We start from the raw sequence: 24293 nt of genomic DNA on the forward strand, positions 1-24293 counted from the left end.
GCTGCTGCCTGTTGCTCGCTGGCCATGCCCGGCTGCTCCTGTGCTGCTGGTGCTGTCCTTCCTGGCACCCTGCAGCTGCCAGGGAGGGAGATGTGCCAGCTTGGCTCTCTCTGAGAGCACTGACCTTCGCTGACCTTGGTTGCCCACTGCTTGGTGAACTGTGCCCGGTGCTGGGAGTCACCGTGGGGCACCGTAGGACGTGACGTGTGCCCTGTCAGCGTGAAAGGGGAAGGGACTCCACTTCCCCCAAGGAGCTGCAGGGTGGGGATGGACCCCATGACTCTGCCCTGGCAGCAGATTCCTGGGCTGGGGGTAGTGTAAAAACCTCCCTGTGGTTATGGAAAATACCTTGTGCTGGGTGATCTTGCTGTTGCAGCATCTTGGGCATCTCTGGGTTCTCTCTCCACGCCCCATTGTGCCGTCTCTCTTCCGGGAAGCTGCTGTTTCCTCTCTGAATGCAAATCTGCTCCTCCAACGCCTGTGATGCACAACTGGGGTGCTCCAGGCTTTTAGGGGCACCCCCTGCCCCCCCCCACCCCGGGGTGGGTTTGGGATAGTTCAGTCTGCCCCACCCTGTCATGGTGATTGAATTACTCTGTTTGCTCAGCAAAGAGCAGATTCCACGTTGAATGAGGAACAGCAATCCCACTGCTACTTTCAGCCCCTCTGCTGAGGTGCTGAGGTCTGTTGGTTGCTGAGGAGGAGGGATTATTCACCTCTTCCTGGTTTCTGGGGCCTTGTTATCTTTGTGTGCACCCAGCGTTTTCTGTTTGTTCACTCCCATTTCTCCCATATTTTCAGGAAGACATCTGCTCCCAGGGGAATTCTGATCAGATTCCTTGGCTGGCTTAGGGGAGGTTGCAGACAAGCTGGCGAGGGATTTTGCTTGACACTGTGCTGGGTCTGTGTGAGGCAGGGTGAGGAGGTGGTGGGGACCCCCCGGAGCAGCCCCCTGCTGCAGTTCTCCCACGTCATCCCAGCTTTTGGGGAGAAACGGGTGAAAGGGCAGCGATGGCAGTGAGAGCTGGGGGGTCAGGGAGTGTAGTCAGCCCTGAGCCTTTTATGCAGGGGCAGGAGGCTAATTATTTTCTTTTTTGCTATCCCAGGCAGCTCTCTTGAAGGTGCTGGCGAGAAAACCAGGCTGCCATGGTGACTGCCAGGCTGGGGAGGCGGTTGGAAGCTATCAAAGGGTGCTGTGGGCTTCCTGGGGCTGGAAACCTGATTTTTAGCTACAGCTGGGAGGATTCATTGAGTGGTTTTGCAGTCCCTCTTTTGCTCTGAATGGCATTAGATTGGAGCAGCATTTGCTGCCTGAGCTTAGAACCTTGGGAAGGTGATGTTGAACCAGGGCTTTGATGCTGGTGGGAGGTCATCTGCTTTCAGTCGCTTCTGGGATCTCTTTCAAGACCACTGGGTAGAGGGAAAAAATCTCTTAGAGGGTATTTTTTTCATCTAAAAAGTAGAGAAATCGAATGCATTTTGTTTCTTCAGCCCAAAAATAGAGTTTGGTACCTGCTCTTTCTGGGGGAGTTGGCAAGATCTGGGGATAGGGGAGGACCTTTGCTCCCATCCACAGCTGAGCTGCCACTTTACCTCAAGTCTGGACCTTGCTTTGGGAATTGCATCTGGCAGGAATGGATGTTTGCTTCAGGAGAGGCATAACCATGGTGCACGTTGGCAGGAATCCTGTCAGATGGGTAAAAAAAAAGAGCAGTGACCCAGGAGCTGCTGGGTCTGTAAAAGTCTTCATGGAAAGCAGGCGGCTTCTTGGCTGTCAAGTGAGAAGAAAGAAGCACCTTCTCTGCTCATCCATCACATCCTTAGCCCCTCTCCTCTGGCTGTGCTGGGTGGCAGCACTGGCTCCTGAGGCACCTGGATGCACAAACTTGGAGGACAGCTTTGGAATGCTGGAGGCAACCCCTAACCAGAGACGTGTCTCAAGGTGCCATCAGTGAAGGAGGAGAAGGAGAAGGAGAAGGGATGGTTGGTTCATGGCCCCTTTTACTCATGGGGAACAGAGGGCACTGGGCTGCTGCAAGGATATTTTTGAGGAACCAGACGCAGTCTCTTTTCTGGGGCCACCTTGGAGGTTGATGCTCACTGGGAGTGTGGCCCGTATCCGAGTGGAGGGCATGTCAGGATGGCCAGAGCGGCAGTGCTGGTGTAAGTCCAGATAAATGCTCTGAGGTGTCAAACCCCTCAAAGTCAAGCACCTAAAGTGGTGGGAGAGAGGAAATCCTTTGGAAAATGTGCAGTGAGAGACTAATTGCAGTGAGATGGTGGCCAGGGTCTGTCCCTGGGTGCCTGCCCCCTCCAGTGCACAAACCAGTGCCCTGCTGGTGGCTTTACTGGTGAAGAAAAGGAACGTCAAGCAACGGCTTCTGCAGGCAAGGAAGGACCGCCCTTGTGTGCTGCATCACCCCTCTGCCCCAGGATCCAGCTGGTGCTGCCTGCAGGGTGAGTGCTGCCTAGCCTGGAGCAAGGGAAGGGACAAATAATGCCAATCCAAGGTGGCAAAGTGCAGACAAAACAGGTCCTGGGCACACGTGGACAACCAGGTGTCGAGAAGCAAAGGTCTGGTGTCAGGCAGGTGGCTGAAAGTCTCTGGGCAGGATTTGCACTAAGGACCAGGAGCTGTCTGTGTGGAATCCTGTGGGAACACAGCCTAGCCCCACAGAAAATGGGGAGAAAAACTTTGCTTGTCTCTTCTCCTGCTCCCTTTTCCCCCCACCCCGCTCCCTTCTTTCTATTTTCTTCTGACATCTGTAGCTTTTTTCCTCAGAAAAGATTCCCTGCAAAAGGCATATTTATTTTTTCCATGGTGAGAAATAAAATCCTCTTACTGCTTAAACTGGCTGACTATATCCATCAGCAAAAAAGCTCTCTGCAGCAAGCGAGTTGGGCAGGCACTGCTTAAAGGAGTTACACTGGGATAGACTGAAAAGAAGGAATTTTAGCAGCAGCAAAAGCTATTTTGTGCCTGTTGCAGTTGTATCCTTTCCTGGATGCCCAGATCAGGAGCTGGGCAGAGCAAGTATGGGTAATGCAGGTATAACCATGTTTTATTCATCACCATCTTGACTTCTGTCTGGCCAAGCATCCCTGGAGCTTGGAGGAGTTTTGCCTGGGTTTGTGGCTGGATTTTTGGGCGAGTTCCCTGTCGCATCCCAGGCACGCCGTGCCCCGGACAGTGAAAGGGAAGCAGCCGCTTGCAGTCACATCGAGTTGAAGATGAAGTCCAGCGAATGAAAGATTGATGGCCGGAGCTCGGGTTTCTGTCGGGAGGGCGAGGTCACTTGATGATCTGTTTCAGGGAGCATGCATTATTGATCTGCGAGCTGGGCACAGCGTGGGGCCAGAGGGAAGGGTCAAACTAGCAAAACCCTGTTGGTGCCCCAACAAGTGGGCGAGAGGCTGGAGGAGGGGACGTGTGGGGCTGTGGCTGTCGCCTCCATCCTCGTTCTGCAGTGCTTCCCTGGGGATTGTGCGGGTGGCTCCGCTGGCACCCCGGCATCCCCAGGGAGATAGTGGCTCCGGCTGTCATCGCTGCCTCTCTGCCCCTCCGGGCTCCCTGCAGCCCGGCTCTGCTCGGAGAAGCTGACTGAGGCTGCAGACAGCGGGAAGAGGCTCCGTTGGGAACGCTGGCAGGGTGGTACCCGAGGCACCATCGTTCAGCAGTTTGAACGAGAGCCCTGCTTCAAGCCCGGCACTGAAATCTCCTGGGGACCGATCCAAACGGGCAATCCCAGCACAGGGCAGCCCTCTGGCTGCAAGCAGCGCGTCCGGCAGGAGGTGCAGGGATCTGGAGCTCCCTGAGCTGGGGCAGCTCAGGCTTTGGTCTGCGCCTTTTGGTCAGTGCTGCCAGAGGGGAGGCACCATCCCGCCCTCCCCGCACCAGCTCCAGCTCTCCTCTGGCTGTTTGCCTGCGGGGTCAGGGCCACCCGAGGGCAGCTGCTGGCCAGCCATCGCCTCCCCGCCGCGCTGTGAGCTGCCCAGCCTGCGTGCCTCGGTGTCATCAGCTGGCTCTGCTCAGCCCTCCACCCCAAGTGGGTGGCAGGTGCCACTGGGCTGGGAGGCTGTGTGGGACAGGGGGACCTGGGACATGCTGCCACCAGCCTTCTGAGTGCGGGTCGCTCGTGAGCAGGGGACAACTCACCTGCAGCCTACAAACAAGTGGGAGAGGGAGGTGCTGCAGGGCTCAGTGGCTGAAGGTGATTTTGGGCTGGGTGAGTGGCTGAGGAGGTGTGGGTGTGCGTGCCCACCAGGCCTGCCAGGAGGGTCCACAGCAGGGCTGCCTTGTAGAAAGGCCAGAAGGTTCCTCAGATGCCACTGAGCTCGTGCTGCCTCAAAGCAGCAACATCCATTTTTCAGGGCAGGGACAGAGGCATGGTGTCCTTCCCTGCGTTTGGTCACCTCAACGTGAGATTTCCCAAATGCCAGGGTGGGTCTTGATGTTCCTGGCTGGAAAACCAGTACAAGCTGTTGATGATTTTTCTTCTCTTCCTTGAGCTGACCAGCTGCAGTTCCTTTGGTGGCTCCTGCACGCTGTGTCCTCTGGCACGGGTGCTGTCTGTGCCGTGCCTCGCTGCGTGCACAATGCTGAGCCTGGGCGTGCTGTTCGTGCTGTGCCCGCAGCCTTGTCAGCACCAGATAACGTGGTCGTGCTCTTGTTCGTGCCTTCTCAAATGACTTTGCCTGCAGCAGTGTGAAGTGACTAACCTGGACTTGGCTTGTGTGACCCACCTCTCTTCTCTGGAGCTGCTGGACCCTGCCCTGTCTGGTCCTTTCCCCAGTTGAGATACGTTGCTTCCTATTGAGTTTCATCCTATTTCTTTTTTTCTCAGCCCACTTCTCCAGTCTCCTGAGAGAACGGTGAATTTTTCTCCAGTGCACCCTTGCGTCTCCTCTAGCTTCCCACCTTACAGCTGCAGGAAGCACTGTTGCAGCTGCCAGAAGCGTTCATGGAAACGTGGATAAGCCTGGACCCATCCCAGGTGCCCAGGACACCTTGCTCCATCCCACCTCTGATACCTCCCTGAGTGAGTTTTCCATGCGCTTTTGTGTCCCTGCCATGGAGGTTCACCACCACCGTGTTCCCAAGCTGGCATCTGGCACTTGGAGACACTTAGAAGCTGGGCTGAGGCCCCTGAAGCCCACAGGTCTCTGGCTCTGCTGGAGGAAGCCTGGGGGATCTCGTGCATCTTGGCCTCAGTAGATGCACACTGGCTGTAGCCCAGCTTGGATTTGTTTCTGGATTATTTGTTTCAGGATTTCCAGGAGCCCGTGTCTGGAGGGTGAGTTGGATGTGTGGGTCCCTTTCAGTCCTCTGCCCTGTTGCTCCTCCCTCTCCCTTGGCTTTTATGGTTTCCTCACACATGGGTTTTTCAGTTCTTGAGTGGTATCCTGGAGACTTCCTGGCAGGGGATGCCATGAGGCACCATCTCCAGGGTGAGGGCTCCTCTAGCTCTTCCTCCAGAGCCGACTGTGGACTTCTCTATTAATATTTCAGGCACGCAAGCCATCTCGTCAGGTCTGCTGAGCCAATTAAGTTGTAATCATGCCATAATGAAGCAGTTGCTGAGCTCATGCTCAAACCTTCCCTGGTTTATTCCTCTCCCTCCTCACTGACTCTTGGCTCTGCGCTGTGAGAGGCAGAAGGGGACGCTGGAGTCACTCTGGTATTTTTATTTAAATGAAAATCGCTTTAAAAAAATTCGGTAGAATTAAATCTTGCTAGCCCCCTCTGAAGTTCTTTTGAAAGCTTTGCTGCTGTCTCCTCTGGAAGTGGTCTCCCTCCTTGGAAGACCTTGTGGTGTTTCCTGTGGTGCACTTGGCTTCTCTGGCAGCATCCAGGCTTTTCCTCGTCCCCTTCACCCCCTCGGTGCCTACACACACCCCAGAGCTGGGCTGTCTCTTGTCAGCCACCCAAGTGCCAGTCATGGCTGTTGATCTCCAGGGCCCTCCCAGCATTTCCACGTGGGCTTCAGGGTTGCATTTGCCCAGACTCCTGATTTTCCAGACCCCCCCACCTGCCTTTGGGTTCTGGGAAGGATGGGGTCAGACTGAAGGCGTTTGCAGGCTGCTTAGTGCTGCAGAGCTTTCCTGTTTCTTCCCTGAACTTGATGCTGTAGCAACATCCAGGAGCAATGTTATTCTCTCATAGTTTCCCAGCGTAATACGAATTGGTGAAACTTAATGCTTATTGAGAGCTTTTGTCTCCTGCACGAGGTTTCCTGGGTGTATAAATGACTTTTTCTCTTCCGCTTCCGCCCTGTGTGTGTGTGCAGTAACCACAGATGCTGCCAGAAGGAAACAGTCTCTCTCAACAGGGAAGGGGGCTAAAAATATCATCGTATCCTTGGTTGGGCACAGCAGGAGCGGGCTGAGCTCCCAGCTGGCACTAGGAGATGGTGAACCTCTGCTCTGGGAGCTGGGGGAGCTTCACCTGCCTCAATGCTGTTGGAGGGAGCGTGCTTGTGGTGGGATTACACCAGCAAACCTTCTGTTTGTCCTTAAAATGCCATCAAGTAGGGATGTGCCTTTGCTGGTGTGTCTGTGTGCCCATTGCTGCGGGGTCCTGTCAGGATGGCATCTCTGCCTTTGTGTGGGAGCTGCTGCCTGCAGGGAGCCGGCCTGGGAGCTCTTCCTCACGTGTGCCTCTTCTCTCCGTGGGAGGAGAAGTCACCCAGACCTCTGATCAGGGCAGGCTTTGGGCTGGTGGAGCAGATGCACCGCAGAGGTGTCACCTGTGGGGACAGGCGGGAGTTTCCTGGGAGTTCCCTGGGGATTCCTCCTCCCTCGGGGCTGGGGGAGCTGTGGGCAGTGCCCCAGCCCAAGGTCTGCCTGCAGGGGACTCAGGGCACCGCTGAGTGACGGTCTGTGTCCCTTGTGCGGGTGCCAGGTCACATCAAGACTCCTCCTGGGCCTGTGCTGAGGGTGGTACCTGGTGCTGGAGGGACTGCAGGGAGTGGATGTGGCCCTTGTAGGGGTGGCTTCCTTTGCCACGTGCCTTGGGCTCTGTCGGTGCTCTGGGGCTCCAGGTTCCCTCCTGCTGCTGGCTGTTTTGGCACACCAGAGCCCTGGGAATGGAGGCGCTGCTGATGGAGACTCCAAGCACGGATCCTGGTATCTGATAAGGGGCCTCTGCCCAGATCTCTAATCTTTGCAACACCGGTTTCCTGAGTATTTCTAACAAACACAGCAGCTTTGAGCTCACAGGGCCCCCTTTGCTGCACCTCTGCATCCAGGAAAGCGCTTGGGGGGCTCTAGGGGGAACCAGGGCAGGAGGTGATCCTTGTCAGGGGTTGGCCCCTGGGAGCCACATCTCCTGGGCTTTGCCTTCACACGGAGCCTGTCCTGGGTGGCACAGGAGCTCTGTGCCAGTGATGCACCCTGGGTGGGCAGGTGAAGCCTCCAGTGCTGGCTGTGGGCTGCTCTTTCAATATCCAGTGCCTCCAGCTGCCTCTGGTAGGATGCTGAAGATTGTTTTCCTGGTGCTCAGGGAGCAGGGTGAGGAGGAATGCTCCCTGAAACGCTTCCCAAAAGCCTTCTGCAATGCAAGCCCTGCCAGCTCCGGAGCAAAACCCTGGGGCTGTTGCCTTTCCCTTCCCCAGGGGCTCAGCTTCAAACCAGCTTCTCCAGTTTGGAGTTGTGCTGGTTCCCAGCCGCTCGGGAGCAGCATCCTGCCGTGTGTCACAAGCCCAGGACGTTACAGCCTGTCAGGACATCCTCCAGCCACCCCGGCCCTGCCAACCCTACCACTCTGTAAAGTGAATCAACCTGTCACTTGAGCTCTCCCTGCCTGCACCGGCCAAGCCATCATCTAAATTTGGGTGATTATGTTCACCCAGGCCAAGTATCAGGTTCTCTGGATCACATGTGCTCCCAGCTGCTATTTAACTCTGGCGCCTCAGGGAGACCCAGCTCTCCTCTCCCAGCTTTTTGGGTTTTGTATTATTGTTTTTTTTTATTATATTGTTTTTGGCACCAGAGGTTTAATTTTTTTTTTTTTTTTTTTAAAGTTTTAAATTCTGTCCTGCCAAGTGGGTCCCCTTTTTGGTCAGTCAGTGAGCAACCCAGCACCTGCTTTGATTGCTAAATCTGATCACGATGTTTCTGGTTCTTTCAGCCACCACAGAATTAAGGGACTTTTTTGCCAAAGCCCGAAATGGTTCGGTTCGGCTCATCAAGGTCATCATTGAGGACGGTAAGTCCCATTTTTAAGTGCTTTGATTTACACTCTGTCTGTTTTCTGTTTCCTCTCCTCCTTTCTTCTTTACCACTGCGGTGCCAGCTTGTGTTTTTGGAAACCTCAAGGAAAATGCAGCTGGGGCTTCTGGGCATGTGGCAACCCAGACCTGAAATACAAGCCCAAACTTTGGGTGTGCTGGTGAGCAGCTCTTGGAGCCCCAGGGCAGCTCCAGTGGGGAGCAGTGACTTTGCCAGCAGAGCAATACCAGCCTGGGATCAGTGCTCTGTGGGGGCTTTTGCTGCTGCTGTGTCATATTTTATTATGGGATCCCTGTGGCAGGCTGCTGCAGGGACCCTGGGACCTTTGTTGGGGGTGATGAACAGGCATCTTCTTCCTCAGGTGTGTCATCCCACGCCTGGCAAGGAGATGCTCAGGGCAGGGGAGTGCTCAAGGCCCAGCACAGCCCCACAGCGGCATCCTGTGAGGAATGTCACACTCCGTGACCCATCCCATCCCATCCCATCCCATCCCATCCCATCCCATCCCATCCCACGGGCTGCTCCTAGCCCACGACACAGGCTGGCACCAACCTTGCCCGTGTTTGTCTCATGGGACGGGTCCTTTGGGTGTCCTCTGCATCTGCCAAGGGAGTGAGCAGAGCTGAGCACTGATTGAGTGTCCCAGCGGGCGGGGAGCTGTCCCGGTGTCGGTTTTCCATCGCCTCGCCCTCACACAGTTGCGTGTGAATGACTTGTTTCTCACAGCAGTGGGACATTGCTGCCCTGCCAGGCTGCTGTCACCGCCTCCCCTGGGTGGGCCACCGGTGCAAACACCAAGGTGGATGTGGTTGTAAGGAGCCTGTGGTCATAAGGAGCCCACCTGACCTTTGGAGAATGTCCTGTTCAGAAGAGCAGCGTGACTGGAAATGCGTGGGGCACATCAGCGGGGCTGCAGCGAGGCTCGGTAGTGTTGGCTTTGTCCTTGGCAAGGTCCCCGTTGTTGGGGCATGAAACATCCACGTTGTTTCCTTGGGGTGCCTTTGACAACGGTTTTGCGCTCTCAGCTTCTTTTGCTTTTCAGAAGTGGGGATTGGGTTTGTGTTAGGATAAGTCGTGCCTGTCCCTAAGCCTGGACTTGGGATGCTTAGGGCTTGTGCCACTGGTTTTAGGCTGTGGCTGCTGACACCAGCGAGGGAGACTTTTTATCACCAATGGAAAACATTTCCCACCATCTCTGCTCTGTCTGAATGGGATCTATTTATCTGTCCATTGTCAGCAGCAGGGCCACCACTCTTCTGTCACGCAGGGGACATCAGCCTGCTGGTACCCAGCAGCAAAGGAACTTTGGGCACTAACAAGCGGCCAGGTGTATGTCACAGCCAGACAGATGGATGCTCACCCTGGAGCACAGGTGTCCAGAACTTCCTGGAGAGGACATGCCAGCTGCCCTGCCTCAAGGGGATGTGGAAGAGGAGCATCCCTCTCTGCTGGTTGGCTTGCAGCACCTTTTCCCCTGTGGAGGATTTGTCTTGGGGCATTTTGGAGCAGGCAGCAGTGAGCAGGAGAGGAAGATGATGCAAGGGGCCTTATGGCAGATGCTCTGTGTTTGGGCATCTCCAACACCACCATTGTGGCTGAGTTCTCCCTTTGGGAGAAATTAGAGAGGTCGTTTTGCCTTTGGAGATCTACTGGGAAGAGCTGAGATTGGATGGAGGAGGGAGTAGGGGAGCAGGATGTGCACCGGGACTCAGCAGCAGTTTCTTGGCATGAGAGCAGCTTGTGCTGCAGCCTGTTTTTAGATGATGCTCTGCTCCTCACTGTCAGCAGGGCCTGGGACAAGATTGGCTTTGTGGACTTCCCTGTTGGATGCATTTCTTCACTTACAGGTGATGGTGTGCACTGAGTTTTGCTGATTGGCACCCCCCCAGAGCTGTGGGCAGGGCTGCCTTGCAGAGACATTTCAGAGCAAGGCAGGGAGTGATGGGGGCACCTCGAGGGCCAGGAACACTCCCAGCTCTGCTTTTCCAGCAGCAGCTCCTGGTACAAACAGAGCCTGATATTGCCAGTGCTGTATAACTTTGCTGAAGGGCGTCTGCTCGGAGTTTCCCCTTTCTGACACTTCCCAAGGAAGAAAATTTGTCCCTGGATGCATTGAGCAGAACTGCAAAGAGTTCAGGGGAAAGTTGAAGGCTGGCAGCTTCCAGCAGCACGGCTGGGGTCTGTCTGAGTCACAGCCCGGGAATAGCCTGGGGTGACTCAGCACTGATTGCTTTGTGCTAAGGTGTTGGTTTGTTTTGCAGACAGAGATACCTTCCAGCTGCCCTGTGAAAATTCCTGCAGTTTCTTCAGGATCTCAGGGCTCTGTGATGCACAAATCCATTCACAGAGCTTTGTGTTTATTTTAGGAGTACCGCTGAGGTTTTTATGCTTGCCTTTCTCGAAACAGGTGGTTTTGCCAAAGGTAAAATACTTCAAGCACCGTGTTCTCTGCTGTCCTTGTTACTGGACCAGCAACTTGTGCCACCCATGCACAAATAACTGGATTCAGTAGTGGTGGCAGCTGCCAGGGCAGTGCTGGGCAGAGGAGGGCTGTGCTGCTGTCACGGGAGATGTCCTGCCTGTGTGGGAAGAAGGAGTGAGTCATTCCTCCCAAACCCTTCGTTTCTCCACTGTTTTCCTTAAAAGCTTTCCTGCCATGAGATTTGGAGCTGCTAAGCTGAATGGGTTGGAAGGGAGAGGGCTGTGCCCCAGCCAAGGGGCTCCCTGGCTCCCAGTGGGCAGCAGGGCTGTGGGTAGAGGCGTGTAGATGGAGGCATGTGAGTAGAGGCTGTGGGCAGGGCATGTGCCGGGCCAAGCATGCCCTCAAGTGCTAATTGTCCAAAGCCCCAAAACATTTTGCTTTGGCACCTCCAGAATTTCCTACATCTTGTTCTGAGTCCCGTAATCTCCCCCCAGACCTTGCTGCATCTACAAACGTTAGGTTGGGGTCGTAGGTTGGAGACAGACACACAGGACTCACGAAGATCATGTGAGAAAACAGCCCAGATTTATTATGGCCGCTCCCTTTTATAGGGGGTTCAAATTCCCGTTCCTGAGCACCTGATTGTTCGGGATCTCAGCTCCCTGGCCAGTGATACATCTGCATTCGGGGTTGGGTGGGATTGGCTGGGGTCCTGTTTGGGTTCAAATCCATCCTGTCACTGCTCACCCAGGGACTTGTTCACTTCTTTTCTGTATTGAACTAGGCTAGCCTAGCTTCTTATTTATGGCCAAATTTATCTGTCCAGCTACAGACCAGCTGTGCTGTGACAATTTCTCCTTTCTGTTCTATTAAAAAAATGCAGAGTGTTCTTTCTTACCTTTCCTGCAAGGGCCCTTTGCAGACAGGATGACATGAGCTTAGTTTGAATGAGGTTTTCTACCCGACTGGACGAACCTCGCTCTGCCTAGGCAGCGATGTGTCTCAGGTACTGCTGGAGCTCCAGCATCCACATCCAGGAGCTGTCAGGTGGCATCACCAACAGCAGAATCCTTCAGGCTAGCATGTCACAGCCTAACTGCTTGGAAGTTACAAGGCACAACCTAACACTGCAAACAAAAAGCCAGTCAACTTTTAGAACAGTCAGAAAAACTAATTAACAGATGAAGCCATCTGTAAACAAATGAAATCCTTAAATAAGCTGCCCCTTGATTCATGAGTCTCAGATTTCCATGGGGTAGTGCACGAGTTGTTTCAATCATTGTTCCTCACAGGGCTCTACGATGTCTGTTTAGGGTCTCTTAGGGGGTGTTACTTGTGGCCCATAGTGCAGGGCTCACACATCTCTTGTGTTCTGGTGTCTGTGGAGACACAAGCATATCTCTGTCCATAGGTAATAGGATCCTAAGGACTTTCTCGTGATGAAGTCTTGCACCACTACTTTGGGCTTGGGCAACTGGGCATCACTGGATGATTGTAATGATAAAAAGTGATTTAAAATGGCTGCGTTCTGGGAATTTTCTAATACTGTCAAATGATTTAGGGTGTAGATAACTTTAGCTATTCTACTCTGTGGAGTCCTACCACACATTCCTTGCTTCTGTTTTTCAAGTATGCATTTTAAAGTGCCATGTGCACGTTCCATGATGGCCTGTCTTATTGCTGAGTGAGGAATACTAGTGTGGTATGACCCCCCAGAGCTGTAGGAATTGTATTTTTTGAAATGTGTGTAGGGCCATTGTCTGTTTTGATGGTATGGGGATACCTAAAGCAGCAAAGGTATCCCAACTTTTTTCTCTTGTGTGTGCTGAAGCCCACGTAGATGATGAAAAGGTGTCAGTTGAGACACGTGCATATTTTAAATGGCTAAATTCAGGGATGTGTGTGACATCAGTTTGCCAGATTTGCAGGGCAGGCAGTCCACGAGGGTTTGCCCCCACCTGCAGTGGTGCAGTGTGGCCTTGGCAGTCAGCACAGGTTGTTAACTATATTACGAGCCTCTGTGTTTGACAGCTGGAATTGTCGCTGTAGGGCTCAAACACCTTGGTGGAAAAGCTCCTGTGATGTCTTTGCTTGTGCAAGCACGTCTGGTTGTGGTGCTGTCCAGCCTGCTTGAGCATTGCCCTCTGCAATGAAACCTGGTAAATTTGTATGGCTTCTGACGTGTAAGATGTAATAAGGGCAAGTTTTGGCTTGGATGGTATGGCACAGAGTTTTTACTAAGTGGTGCATTGTCAATTTATTTTAATAGTACCGATCCAATCTCTTTGTAATATCAGCTACGTTCCCAGAGTCAGTCACAACATTTAGAGGAATATGAGGAAAATGTTGGAAAGCCATAGCTACAGCCCGTGGCTCTACTGACTGAGGTGATCTCCTCTCACAACCTTCCAATGTTTGCCACTCACCTCCTTCCTTCCATGTTGCAATGGCTTTTCCCCCTTTTCTAGAACCATCATTGAATACTGTAACGTGTTTTAGGGGTGTGTAGTTTTCAGAGGTTTTAGAGGCAGTGCAATTTCCCCACCTAACTGCAGTAATTTATGGCTTGGTAGGTGGTAAGTAATTTGTCCTGAGAAATTTTGCAAGGCACTTTGTAAAGCTCTGCTACTGGCAAAGCACCATTCAAGTTGTTCTTGTATCACAGGTATAAGAATTTTTGAAGGATCTCTAGCACTCAATTGTAAACACCTCTGGTGGCATTTGATAATTAATTGTGCAATCAGCTCAAAGATGGTAGGAGCCGTCTTTTTTGGTTGATGAGGTAGAAACATCCCCTCTAGAATGTGCAAAGGGCTGGGCCAGTGAGTATCCTGCTGTCTAATAATACCAGTGGGGTGAAAATCAACAATGAGAATAAATGCAGTAATGCACACGTCTGGGCACACCCATTGGACTTGTCTGGTTGTTGTGGCTTGCTGTACTGTTTTGAGAGCGGCTTTTGCCCCTCGAGTTAATTTTCTGGGGGAAGTTAGCTCAGGATTACCTTTTAGGAGGTTAAATAAGGGCGCTAATAGTCAGCTGATCAATCTTAGATAGGATCTGAGCCAGTTTATGGTACCCAAAAATCTTTGTGCAACATTTAGAGTTTGAATTTTGGTTGAAAGTTGAATCGTTTGTGGCTGAATGGTCTGATCTATTATTTTGAGGCTTAGATATTTCCAGGGTGTTGCTGCTGCACCTTTTCTGGTGCCACCTGCAACCTAAATGTTTTTAATACTTGCAACAGGCTTGGCTGAACCTGTGTGAGTTCTTTTATGGTTGGGGTTGCTATTAAGATATCATCTGTGCCCTGGTAACAGTACACCCCTGGAAATTGTTCTCTCACTGGTGAGGGTGCCTGTGCAACACATCATTGACAAATTGTGGGGCTGTTTTTCATCCCCTGCGGTAAAACTTCCCATTGATAACATTCCACTGATGGAGCATTATTAATGGATGGCGCTGTGAGAGTAAATCATATTGGGGTATCATCCGGGTGTAACGGAACCGTGAAAAAATAATATTTCAAGTCTACCATCAGAATGTCTCAGGTGGCAAGTGTCGTGGGAGGAGATGGCATGCTAGGTTGCAAAGCACCCATGCTTTCTATTACAAGCACTGATTTTTCCCAAGTCATGGAGCAACCTCCATTTACCAGATTTTTTTTTTTTTTTTTTTTTGACAAATACCGGGGTGTTCCAGGGGCTCAAAGATGGTTCTGTGTGCCCCTGAGCTAGTTGTTCTCGTAGCAGGGCTTTTAGTGTGCCCAGTTTCTCCTTCCTGAGGGACTACTGTGGTACTTACACAGGCTGAGTAGCGAGCTGTTTTTGAGCTCAGGTGGGATACTTTACATGCTTCAGTACAGTAGCCCTGGTTAAAAATCCATCCCCAGCCGGACTCCTGGTTAAAAATCCATCCCCAGCCGGAATCCTGGTTAAAAATCCATCCCCAGCCAGATTCCTGCTTAAAAATCCATCCCCAGCCAGACTCCTGGTTAAAAATCCATCCCCAGCCAGACTCCTGGTTAAAAATCCATCCCCAGCCAGACTCCCCACGCTGACAGAACATCCCTCCCCCACAGGCTAAGTGGTGCAGCAGTGATATATGGTCGCATGTCAGCTGTTTGATATCTGGATTTTTAACCAACGCAAGTTTGCTACTCAGTCATCTCTGTGTGGTCCCTCTGAGGCAGCGAGGGCAGATCTCGCAGGTGTGGTAGGCCACGATGAAGGCCATGTGTTGGCAGAGATGATAGTGACGTGTCCCCTGTGTCAATTATCTCACTGACTTTTATCTGCCAGGACCTTTCCTGACGCATCCCAACAGCACAAACCGTGTTAGGTCTTTGATCACCCACGGCCCGAGCTCAGTGCTCTCCTGTTGATCTGAAGCTTCGGTCTCCTTGCACCCTAGAATCTGCTTTGGGAACAGAAGACTTTAAAGGAATGAGTTGTGCAATTTGGGTTTTAGCAGGGATAGTTACGGGTGGAGTAGGGGTTGATAGCATAGGATGTATTTGTCTTGTAAAGTCAGCGTTGATAACACCTGGGTGCACAAAAATACCTTGCGAGGTGGCACTGGATCTCCCTATAAGCAGTGCACTCAGTCCTTTCCATATGGGCCCCTAGGCCTCGAGAGAGACTTCATGCACCTTTAATGAGCTTATAGTTGTTGGGATTGAGGTGGAAACATCCACTCTAGCTGGTGCTCTTGTCCTTGCTGTGAGCTGGTCGCACAGGCTTGCACTGGAGGGTGGGAAAATGTCTGTATCGTTACGTCTTTTCGCGCTCAGTCTCCCGTTTCCCTGGTCCTTGAGAAATTGTTCATTAATATGAAATTTGGACTTGCACGGTTTGGTTGCATGTCCGAACCTCCCACATCGGTTGCAGCTTGCATTTACACTTCTCTGTCCTCGAGATGTCCCCGGTGGGGTGGCCCCGTGGGGACAGCTTACCTTCAAGTGGCCTCGTCCACATCTGTAGCAACGGGGTGTCAGTTTTACCACAGCTGTAATAGAATTAGCTAACAAGTCCATGTTACGTGAGCCAGTTCCAACCTTGGCACATGCATTAATAATTTCCTCTAAGGCTGGATTCTCTTTGGGTAATGCAGCTGTAACTTTTCTGCAGTCCTTGTTTGCATTATCTCGTGCTAATTGTAGTATTAATTGATTCCTTGCTTTGCTGTTTGCTATCTGTTTTTCCATAGCATCCTGCAAACGCTTTATGAACTGCATATATAATTTGTTGGGGCTTTGTCTTATGCTGGAATATTTTTTTGGTCAGCACAGACACGTTTGTAATTTTCATTAGGGTCTGCATTCCTAAGTCTGTTGCCTGGCCTACTATTGAGGGGTTCAGATGGGCTCACACCTGTGGACTTTCCATGGAGGCAGTCCCATGAGTTGAGAAACCCCTGCCCCAAATCATGGGTCCTGCTGCGAAGCTTCTGAGTTTAGCAGTCCCTGTTCCTGTGCAAAATTTCTCCAGGCGGCTTCAAACATCATATAATTCACTGGAGTACTGAGTAAGTTTGCAATTTGCCTCACGTCAAAGGGGGTTAATTCACTGGCAGTTAGAAACCGAAGCATATTTGCAACTGCAGGCGATCCCAGCCTGTGTTCAGCCGCTAATTGGCGTAGCTCGGAGAGGATTTGCCAATTAAAAGGTACATGTTTATCAGGACAACTCCCATTGCCTCGCTGAACCGGGAATGCTGCAACTGTCTCGCCCCCGTGCCGCCAGTCCTCCGATGACGGTGAAGACGTGGGCACCACAATTCGCTCAGCCCCCTCTAGATCCCCACTGGCAAGTGCCATTCTCCGTGCCTCTTTCTCAAAGCCCGCTGGGTTGGAGTGGCGGTGGCATCCCACGGGAGCAGCGATGGCGCTGGAGCTGGCGCCGGCCGTGTTGCGAGAGCCTCCTCCGCGGGGCTCCAGCAGAGCGGTGACCCCGCGTCTCTCTGGGGGGGTCTCGTGGATCCATCGGCCATGTGGGATGCTCGGGCTGTTCAGCCCTTGGCCGCAGGCACGGTGGGGCCGTGGCGGCGGTGGGAGCGGGGTCTGGCATCGCCGTGCCGGCATTTCTTGGTTCCGCTGCGTTTCTGGGTGTGCCATTGCCTCGGCATCCGTAGTGATGTGACCTCGGGGTCTGCCCACGAGCTGCTGCAGCAGGTGGCTGTGACCAGCGGAGGTGGCACCATGGGCGGCTTCGTAGCCAAGCCAGGATTTTGCCGCTGGCTGGGGCTGGGCGCCGCCGGCTGCTTGGGCACTGCCTCGTGGTGGTCTCCGCCGCCCTCCGGGATTTCCCAACGCGGCACGGCCGGGCTCGGTGCCGGGCGCTCGTTCAGCGCAGTGCGGCGACGCGGGGCAGCCGCTTCACCATCCTCTTCTTCTGTGCGCTGCAGGGGAGCCCATGCCTCCCGAGCCCCCGGTCCTTGCCACGTATCTCCGTTTTTATCGGCCTCAGCAAGTCCAAAATGAGTTTCCAGGGCTTTATAACTTTTATGGTGCTTTTGTCGCCTTTGGAAGCTGCTTCTATTATAAATCTCCCAGTCCGCGCCCAAATATTTATATTGAGAGCGGCTTCTTTAGTCGTGTCTAACCCTCGGTTCTTAGCCCACGTCAGCAAGTCTAATAAAGCCTGGTTTCTGCAGCTTTTTTGCTGTAGTAAGGCTCTCCTCACCTCTGTTTTTAGAGCTTTTTTGCCGTATTAAAACTCTCCTTGCCTCCTTTTCTTTGCAGCTTTTCCGCTGCTTGGCGGCTCTCCTCGCTTGCCGCCTGTCTCCCTCGCTCTACACGTGGAATAGCTGTGTGGATCACGTCGAGGATTCACCACTTACTCATTACTGTCCTAGGCTGGAGACAGACACACAGGACTCACGAAGATCATGCGAGAAAACAGCCCAGATTTATTATGGCCGCTCCCTTTTATAGGGGGTTCAAATTCCCGTTCCTGAACACCTGATTGTTCGGGATCTCAGCTCCCTGGCCAGTGATACATCTGCATTCGGGGTTGGGTGGGATTGGCTGGGGTCCCTGTTTGGGTTCAAGTCCATCCTGTCACTGCTCACCCAGGGACTTGTTCACTTCATTTCTGTGTCAAACTAGGCTAGCCTAGCTTCTTATTTATGGCCAAATTTATCTGTCCAGCTACAGACCAGCTGTGCTGTGACGTGCAAATGGAGTGGGTGCCCCCACTTTTCCACCCAGCCATCCCAAAGCTTGACTTAACCCTTGCAAGGGTGAGGATTCGTGTCTGCAGGATGCCTGCACCAGTCTTTAAATCCCAGCTGAGCAGTGCCCAGCTCACAGGGCTCCCAGTCCCACTGCCACTTATGTAGCAGCTGAAAATTGTAATAGCTTGAGGTGTGTGTGAAATACACAGGTTAATTCCAGAGGCTGGAGCTCTCCTGGCAGCATGGTCCCCCTCCAGGCTGGGGGCTGTGGGACACCCCTGCTGCCCACAGACCCGGGCTTTGGGTATCAGCTTTGATTTTGACCCCTGTGAGGTTACAGGGAATCCAGTGAGAGTAGCTTTGGCTCATCATCCTGGATTTTTGCTGAGACCATTGCTTTTCTCAGCACCCAACACGTTGGTGGTTCTCCGTGTCCCTGGTGAGGTGTTCTAGTGACTCCAGGGCTTGTCCAGGTGGGATGGGGGAGGTCTTGTGTTCCCCTGTGAGCAAGGAGGGGTGGCTGGGGACTGCAGAGCCGGTGGGAGCAGCATGGAAGGAAGCCACAGGTGGTCACCAGCGGGGAGACTTCGCTGGTGAGAAACACAGGAGGGGAAGAGATGGTTGACAGGAGGCTGGCAGAAAACCAGCCCTCCACAGCAGCCACAGCCCCATGTTCTCTCCTGGAGGGTCGTCCTTGGGAATGTACACTCCTGCACGTGACTCGAGGTCATAATTTCTTCTTCTGCAGTACAGCATCATTGTTGGTGGTGGAGCTGCAGTGAGCCCTTAATGAGCCGCCACCTGGTCCTGCAAGATGAGCTTTCATCTAACACCTTTCCTGTCCTCTCCTTCCAGAGCAGCTCACGCTGGGAGCCCACAAAGAGCTGTCCCGGCGCTGGGACGCTGACTATGACACCTTCGTGCTGCCCTTGCTGGATGAGCAGCAGCCCTGCTACGTCCTGTACCGCCTGGACAGCCAGAACGCCCAGGGCTACGAGTGGCTCTTCATCTCCTGGTCCCCCGACAGCTCCCCGGTGAGCTCCAGGCCCTGGCAGCCAGCCTGGGGACAGGGGTGTGCTGGGGAGGCGCTGGCCAAGGGGAATTTGCCCTGGGGCTGAGGAGGAGCCTTCACACCCTCGGTCATGGTGCCTGGGTTGAGAAATGGGGACTGCTGTGAGGATGGGGAATTTTTTAAGACACAAAGAGATACACTGGGACTGTGTCTCTGTCCTGTTTCAGTGCTAGGTGAGGAGGTGGAGGAGCTGGGATGTAGAGGGGGGAGCGGTGTGGACCATGAGGCCGGGATGGAGACATCCCAGCGTGGCTCTGGCCATTGCTGGGAAGAGCTGGCACTGACACGGATTTGTCTCCGGCCTGGCCCTCCTCTGCTCGATGCAGAGTGTCTGCCAGCCCTTCTCCAGGCCTTGCTCCAAAATCAGCTGTTGGAGAGCGGGCACAAAAGGGCTGGTTGGATGGGAAGCAGGTTTAGAAGGTGTCAGTGGTACAGCTTGGAAAATGCCATCCTGTTGAGCACATCTCTGTAACGGGTCTGAGATTTACTGATGTGTGCTTGCCTTCTATTGACGTATTTATGTGTGTGTATATATATATATATGTATATGTATATATATTTGTTATATATTTATATTTTTATATTTTTATATTAATATATTTATTTCTTATCTTTTTATATTAATATTTTAGATATCTATCTATGAGCTAGATAGATTTACTGCCACGTTAATACACGCACTGGTCACATATATAAAAATATATATGCAAGCGATATATATGTAATTTTATATGCATGTGTATATTTGTGCACATGTACCTGTACATATACACGTGTATATATAATAATATATATTTCAAATATGTATATCTTTCAACAAACCACAGAGGCTCTTACTGCAGAAGCACAAAGTGCCCAGGAGCACTTACCAAAGCTCTTATTCTGCAGAATGATGCAATAGAAGGCAAAAGTCACTTTTAAGTGGCTCTGTGGAATTTGTGCCTCCTCTAACCCAGGTGCTGGTGAGAAGTGGTGCTCTGGAGCTCAGGGACTAGAAAACAAAGCGTGGAGTAAAGTGATGGATTGTGGGCAGCTCTTGGCAAGGCTGCAGCCACAGAAATAGTGCTGGTGGGTTTTCCCAGCTGATCCCTACCGAGGGATGCTGCCACCGAAAATCAGACTGAGCTGGAAACTGGGTGGGTGCTCTCAGGAGAGGCTGAGGCGTGTGGAGCCTGTGGTGGGATGGTGGCTGGGAGCACTGGGCACCTCTCTGGTCCCCTTTGTGACGGCACTGCCACCCCTGTCCTGGCAGGTCCGGCTGAAGATGCTGTACGCTGCCACCAGAGCCACCGTGAAGAAGGAGTTTGGCGGGGGGCACATAAAGGATGAGATGTTTGGCACAGTGAAGGTACGGTGGTGGGTTCTGGGCGACCTTTTGGGCCTGACCCTGAGCTTCAGCAGCCTGTCCAGAGCTCAGTTTGTGGGTGGTGGGATGTGGGGTGCTGGTGTTCGGTGAGGGAACAGCAGGGTGTTGGTCCTCCACGCTGCTCCCTGCCTGGCCAGTGCTGCTTTCTCCTCCCTGCGTGGCTGTGGTCTGGGATAGAGAGCTGGAAGAGGTGGGAGGAAGGCTGCAGGATGTGGAGCTTCACGCTGAGTGGGAGAAGAAGTGCCAGGTGGTGGCAGTGTCACTCCAGCAGCGAGAGCTGCCTCCACACCGGGGTTATCTGCTGCCTTGCATGGAGGTTTCTCCTTCTCTTCCATGAGCAGAGGGAACTGCACAGCCAGGGCCTCCTGGACATCAGTTCTGCTGGGGCCTCTGGTACTGGTGGAAGCCAGGGAGCATTCCTGCTCTTCTCCAAGGTCCCTCTGCTGCTCCTGGGCTGTGGGCTCTGCCTTTCCCTCTCACTTCCATGCTCATGAGCTTCGTGAAAGAGCCAGAGGAGCCCCCTGCCACAGCCACGGGTGACTGGGGAGGGGCAGAGTGGTCAGAACAGACAAATCGAGTGTGGGATTTGCACGGAGGAATCCAAGAGCCTTAAGGCTGATCCTCCTGGTCAGGAGGGAGCCCGAGACTCACTGGGTTGCTCAGACTCACCCCAGGGCCGAGGGAACATCCAGCCCTGCAGCCATGACCCCCCGTGACACTTGCCCCGTGCCTCTGTCTGCAGGAGGACGTGTCCCTGAGCGGTTACCAGAAGCACGTGTCCTCCTGCTCGGCCCCAGCCCCGCTGACCGCAGCCGAGCAGGAGCTCCAGCAGATCCGCATCAACGAGGTGGGTGTCCAGCAGCCCTGGGAGAGGAGCCTGGGGCCCTCTGGGCAGGCAGTGAGCATTCAGCTGAAAGGGATGGCTCGTTTTCACTTTGCTCTCTGCTGTTTAAACCATTCCTATCCTTCTCAAGGTGGACGAGCGCCCGCACGGTCAAACGGTAGCAAAAAGGGGAATTTACTCTTTTGTTCCCCTTGCTTGGACATGAGCTCAGGACTGTTTTACTGACAGACAGATGATGGTTTGGGGCTGAAAGCAGGTCTCTAACCTGTGGGTATTGGAGCAAAAGGCAGAGCTGAGTTTGAAGATAGGGAGGAATTCAGGCTTATCTTTGGGCTGCAGCAGCATCCTCTCCCATGCACTTCCTTTATGTCTATAATTATGAGGGATGCTGTCCCAAGAAATACAGATCCTAGCCTGTATTTGGGGGCTTATGTGCTGGAAAGGATGTGGCAGTGGTGCAGGGTGGGGCTGGGGGCACACAAGCTGTGCCAGCGTTGTTCCCTGCTGGCCTCTCACAGCCTCTGCGGTGCTGTGACACGCTGAACAGAGAAGGGGGTGTGCTCACTGCGTGGGAAGGCCTCTTGGAAGCAGTATTTTTTTGGGAGGGGATGTGGGAATTTCCCTTATGCATGGAAAGCTTTCCTCTCTAGGGGAGCATCCCTCTCTTCCACCTGTGCTGTTGCTGTGGCGCCCATGGATGGATCAGGACACGCGTGGGAGATGTGAAGCCAATCAGCCTCACGGCGTTAATTAATAGCACAGATGAGGCAGGAGGTTTCTACCTGTCGAAGCAGGCCTGGGGGTGATTTCCTCCTGCCAAAGCAGGTCTGCAGGTGGCAAAGTTGAGGGACATTTGGGAGATGCCACCCAAGGGGTGGTGTCCACCAGGTGGGTCGTGGGGAGTTAGCCCAGCCTGGAGGGCCTGGGCAGAGTTTGTTGTGGAGGGTCCAAGGAGATGCCCATGTTTGGAGAAGACAGAGGTGCTGATGGTGACTGTGTGGCTTGTTTGGCACCTTGGGACATCTGGACTTGATGATCCTTGAGGGTCCCTTTTGACTCAGCTGATTCTGTGGTCTGCCATCGCTTTGTCTGGCCTGTGCTGCAGGATGAAGTAGTTTTGGGGGGCTGTTGGGGTGTGTCTTACGTGGTTGCATGGCCCAGGTAAGTGGTGCTCGTGATGTTCGTTGATCTGCCTCATTCTCCTTCCCTCCCAGCCTTTGTGAGATGCAGCCCCAGGATGGAGATGCTGCTGCTGTCTGGTTTGTTGGGGGTTATTTAAAGGGTACATGTGTCAGCCTGGGCCACAGGGAGGAGTCACTGACATTAAGAAAGAGATGAAGATGAGTATACTTTTGCCTGTGGATTTAAAGGTGGGAAGCAGCCAAGTGCTGGGTGTGCTGAGGGGTCTCTGGGTTGGTGTTGCAGCTGCTCCGCCTCGGACACGGAGCAGGAGGCAGTGGGAGCTATTATTTTGGTGCTTGGTGCTGTTCTGGCCTCCCCAAGGTGGGAAATCTCAGGACTTCCAGTAAATGGAGCTTTGAGGCAGTTTCTGGAGCCCCACCAAGCTGTGACTGAGGGGGAGTGAATAGGAGCAGCTCACAGCCTGTAGCACCCCACGCCCTGCTCGGTGCAGTGATGCCTCCAGCCTTGTTCCTTGCCTGCAGCTGGCAGGGTCCCTTGTGCACAGGCTCTGGGGGCTGGAGTGTGCTTGCACGTGGCAGTTGAGTTTGGAGGAGCAGATCCAGTCCGTGGGAATGAGTGGTGAGGGCCAGCACTGACCTGGGAATCGGCCCTGGGGCAAGCCCTGACCTCAGCACTTCTGTGTGTCTGCCCAGGCCCCTGCAAGGGGCAGGGCCCTGTGCATCACCTCGTGTCCAACCAATCCACTGGGATTTCAGAAGGGACGCAAGGGACACGGTTCCTTTAAAAGTGCTTTGCTGTGCCCCTCGCCTGGAGCTGCTGCTGGGTCCCTCCCCTCTCATGCTGCTGACTCACAACCTTCCAAGAGACTGGAACACTTGCAGCCTTCATCCCACACGTGGTGGCTGTGTTTCTGGTCAGGCAGAAGCTGCCTGGGATCCTCCCCAGCCCCCAGATGAGTGCAGAGAGGGGATGGGAAGAGAAGAGAAGGGCAGGATAGCCCAAAGGGACAGGTGAGGGCAGTGACCTGTGCCACACAGCGGCCTGTGACACCGAGCAAGGAAGGACTCAGCATCCCCCAGGGAGCTGCCCAGCCCTTGGGAAAGCAGGGTTTAGGCTATGGATTGAGGATTGGATAGACAGAGGTGATGTCATGGGTTAACCCCCTTTGTGATAGCTGGGTGGGAGCTCATGGAAATGCGCCACCTGCTTTATATATAATTTTTTAATAGCTGGAAAATGCCAGCTTCACTGAGCTGATAGTTGTCAGCAGACTGGGGGCTAAGAAACAGCTTTGAATTTGGCGTTGAGCTCAACACCCACGACTGGGGAGTGTTTGTAGAAGTGTTGCAGGTTCAGAAACGTGGATGGAGGGGGAGCTGGGCATTTCCTATTGGCAGACCCCTGGGGCAGAGGAAGGCAGCCCTGGGGCTGGGAGAGGAGGCAGGAGACTTGAGAAGAAACAAAGATGGGGGTGCCACTGCAGTGTGTAAGGGAGCGTCCTTCTCAGCTGCCCCACAGTGTTGGTGGTGCTTTGCCAGGACCCTCCCAGGAGGATTTTGCCATAAGACAGAGAAATGCTCCTTAGGCAGGGTCAGCGCCACGCCAGGAGGGATGAAAGAGGAGGAGAAAATCTAACCAAAAGAAAAGGAGATAGAATAACCTCCCAGGCAAGCCTGCTGCTGGCAGTGTTGGGAGGCTGGGATGTGGCACGTGCTCAGCTGTCCCATGCACTGCTCCCAGGCTGTGCCCTGGGGAACGTTTCAGGCAGCTGCTTTTTTGAATAAGGGGAGGAGTAGAAAATGCAGAGGTATATCGGGGAGCTGATGCTGCTGGGACAAATTTCCATCTCTTGGTGTTTTTGGACTTCAGTGTGCTGTTTGTTGGAGCTAAGGTCTCTGTGGTTCCACTGTAACTCTCCCAGGCTTCTTGCATTTCTGGGAGAGGAGGCTGAGTTCTGGAGGTGTTTGCAGTGGTAATGTCCTTGTGCTGCGCCTCTCCACAGCGTGGGACCAGGTGAACTTGTGTGTGTCCTGAATCCCTG

The 24293-nt window shown here is 53.3% G+C and overlaps 1 protein-coding gene across 1 annotated transcript in view; it reads left to right on the top strand.

Moving 5' to 3' along the window:
- The window catches only part of TWF2 (twinfilin actin binding protein 2), a 29975-nt gene that overhangs the window by 1357 nt on the left and 4325 nt on the right, over window positions 1-24293 (top strand). The window contains exons 2-5 of the mRNA XM_040075959.1: window positions 8129-8206; window positions 18683-18861; window positions 20152-20247; window positions 21008-21112. Coding sequence (XP_039931893.1) covers window positions 8129-8206; window positions 18683-18861; window positions 20152-20247; window positions 21008-21112 — 458 coding nt within the window. The remainder of the gene's footprint in view (window positions 1-8128; window positions 8207-18682; window positions 18862-20151; window positions 20248-21007; window positions 21113-24293) is intronic.

The sequence above is a fragment of the Hirundo rustica genome, chromosome 12 (assembly GCF_015227805.2).
Source record: "Hirundo rustica isolate bHirRus1 chromosome 12, bHirRus1.pri.v3, whole genome shotgun sequence".
In the NCBI taxonomy this organism is placed as follows: Eukaryota; Metazoa; Chordata; class Aves; order Passeriformes; family Hirundinidae; genus Hirundo; species Hirundo rustica.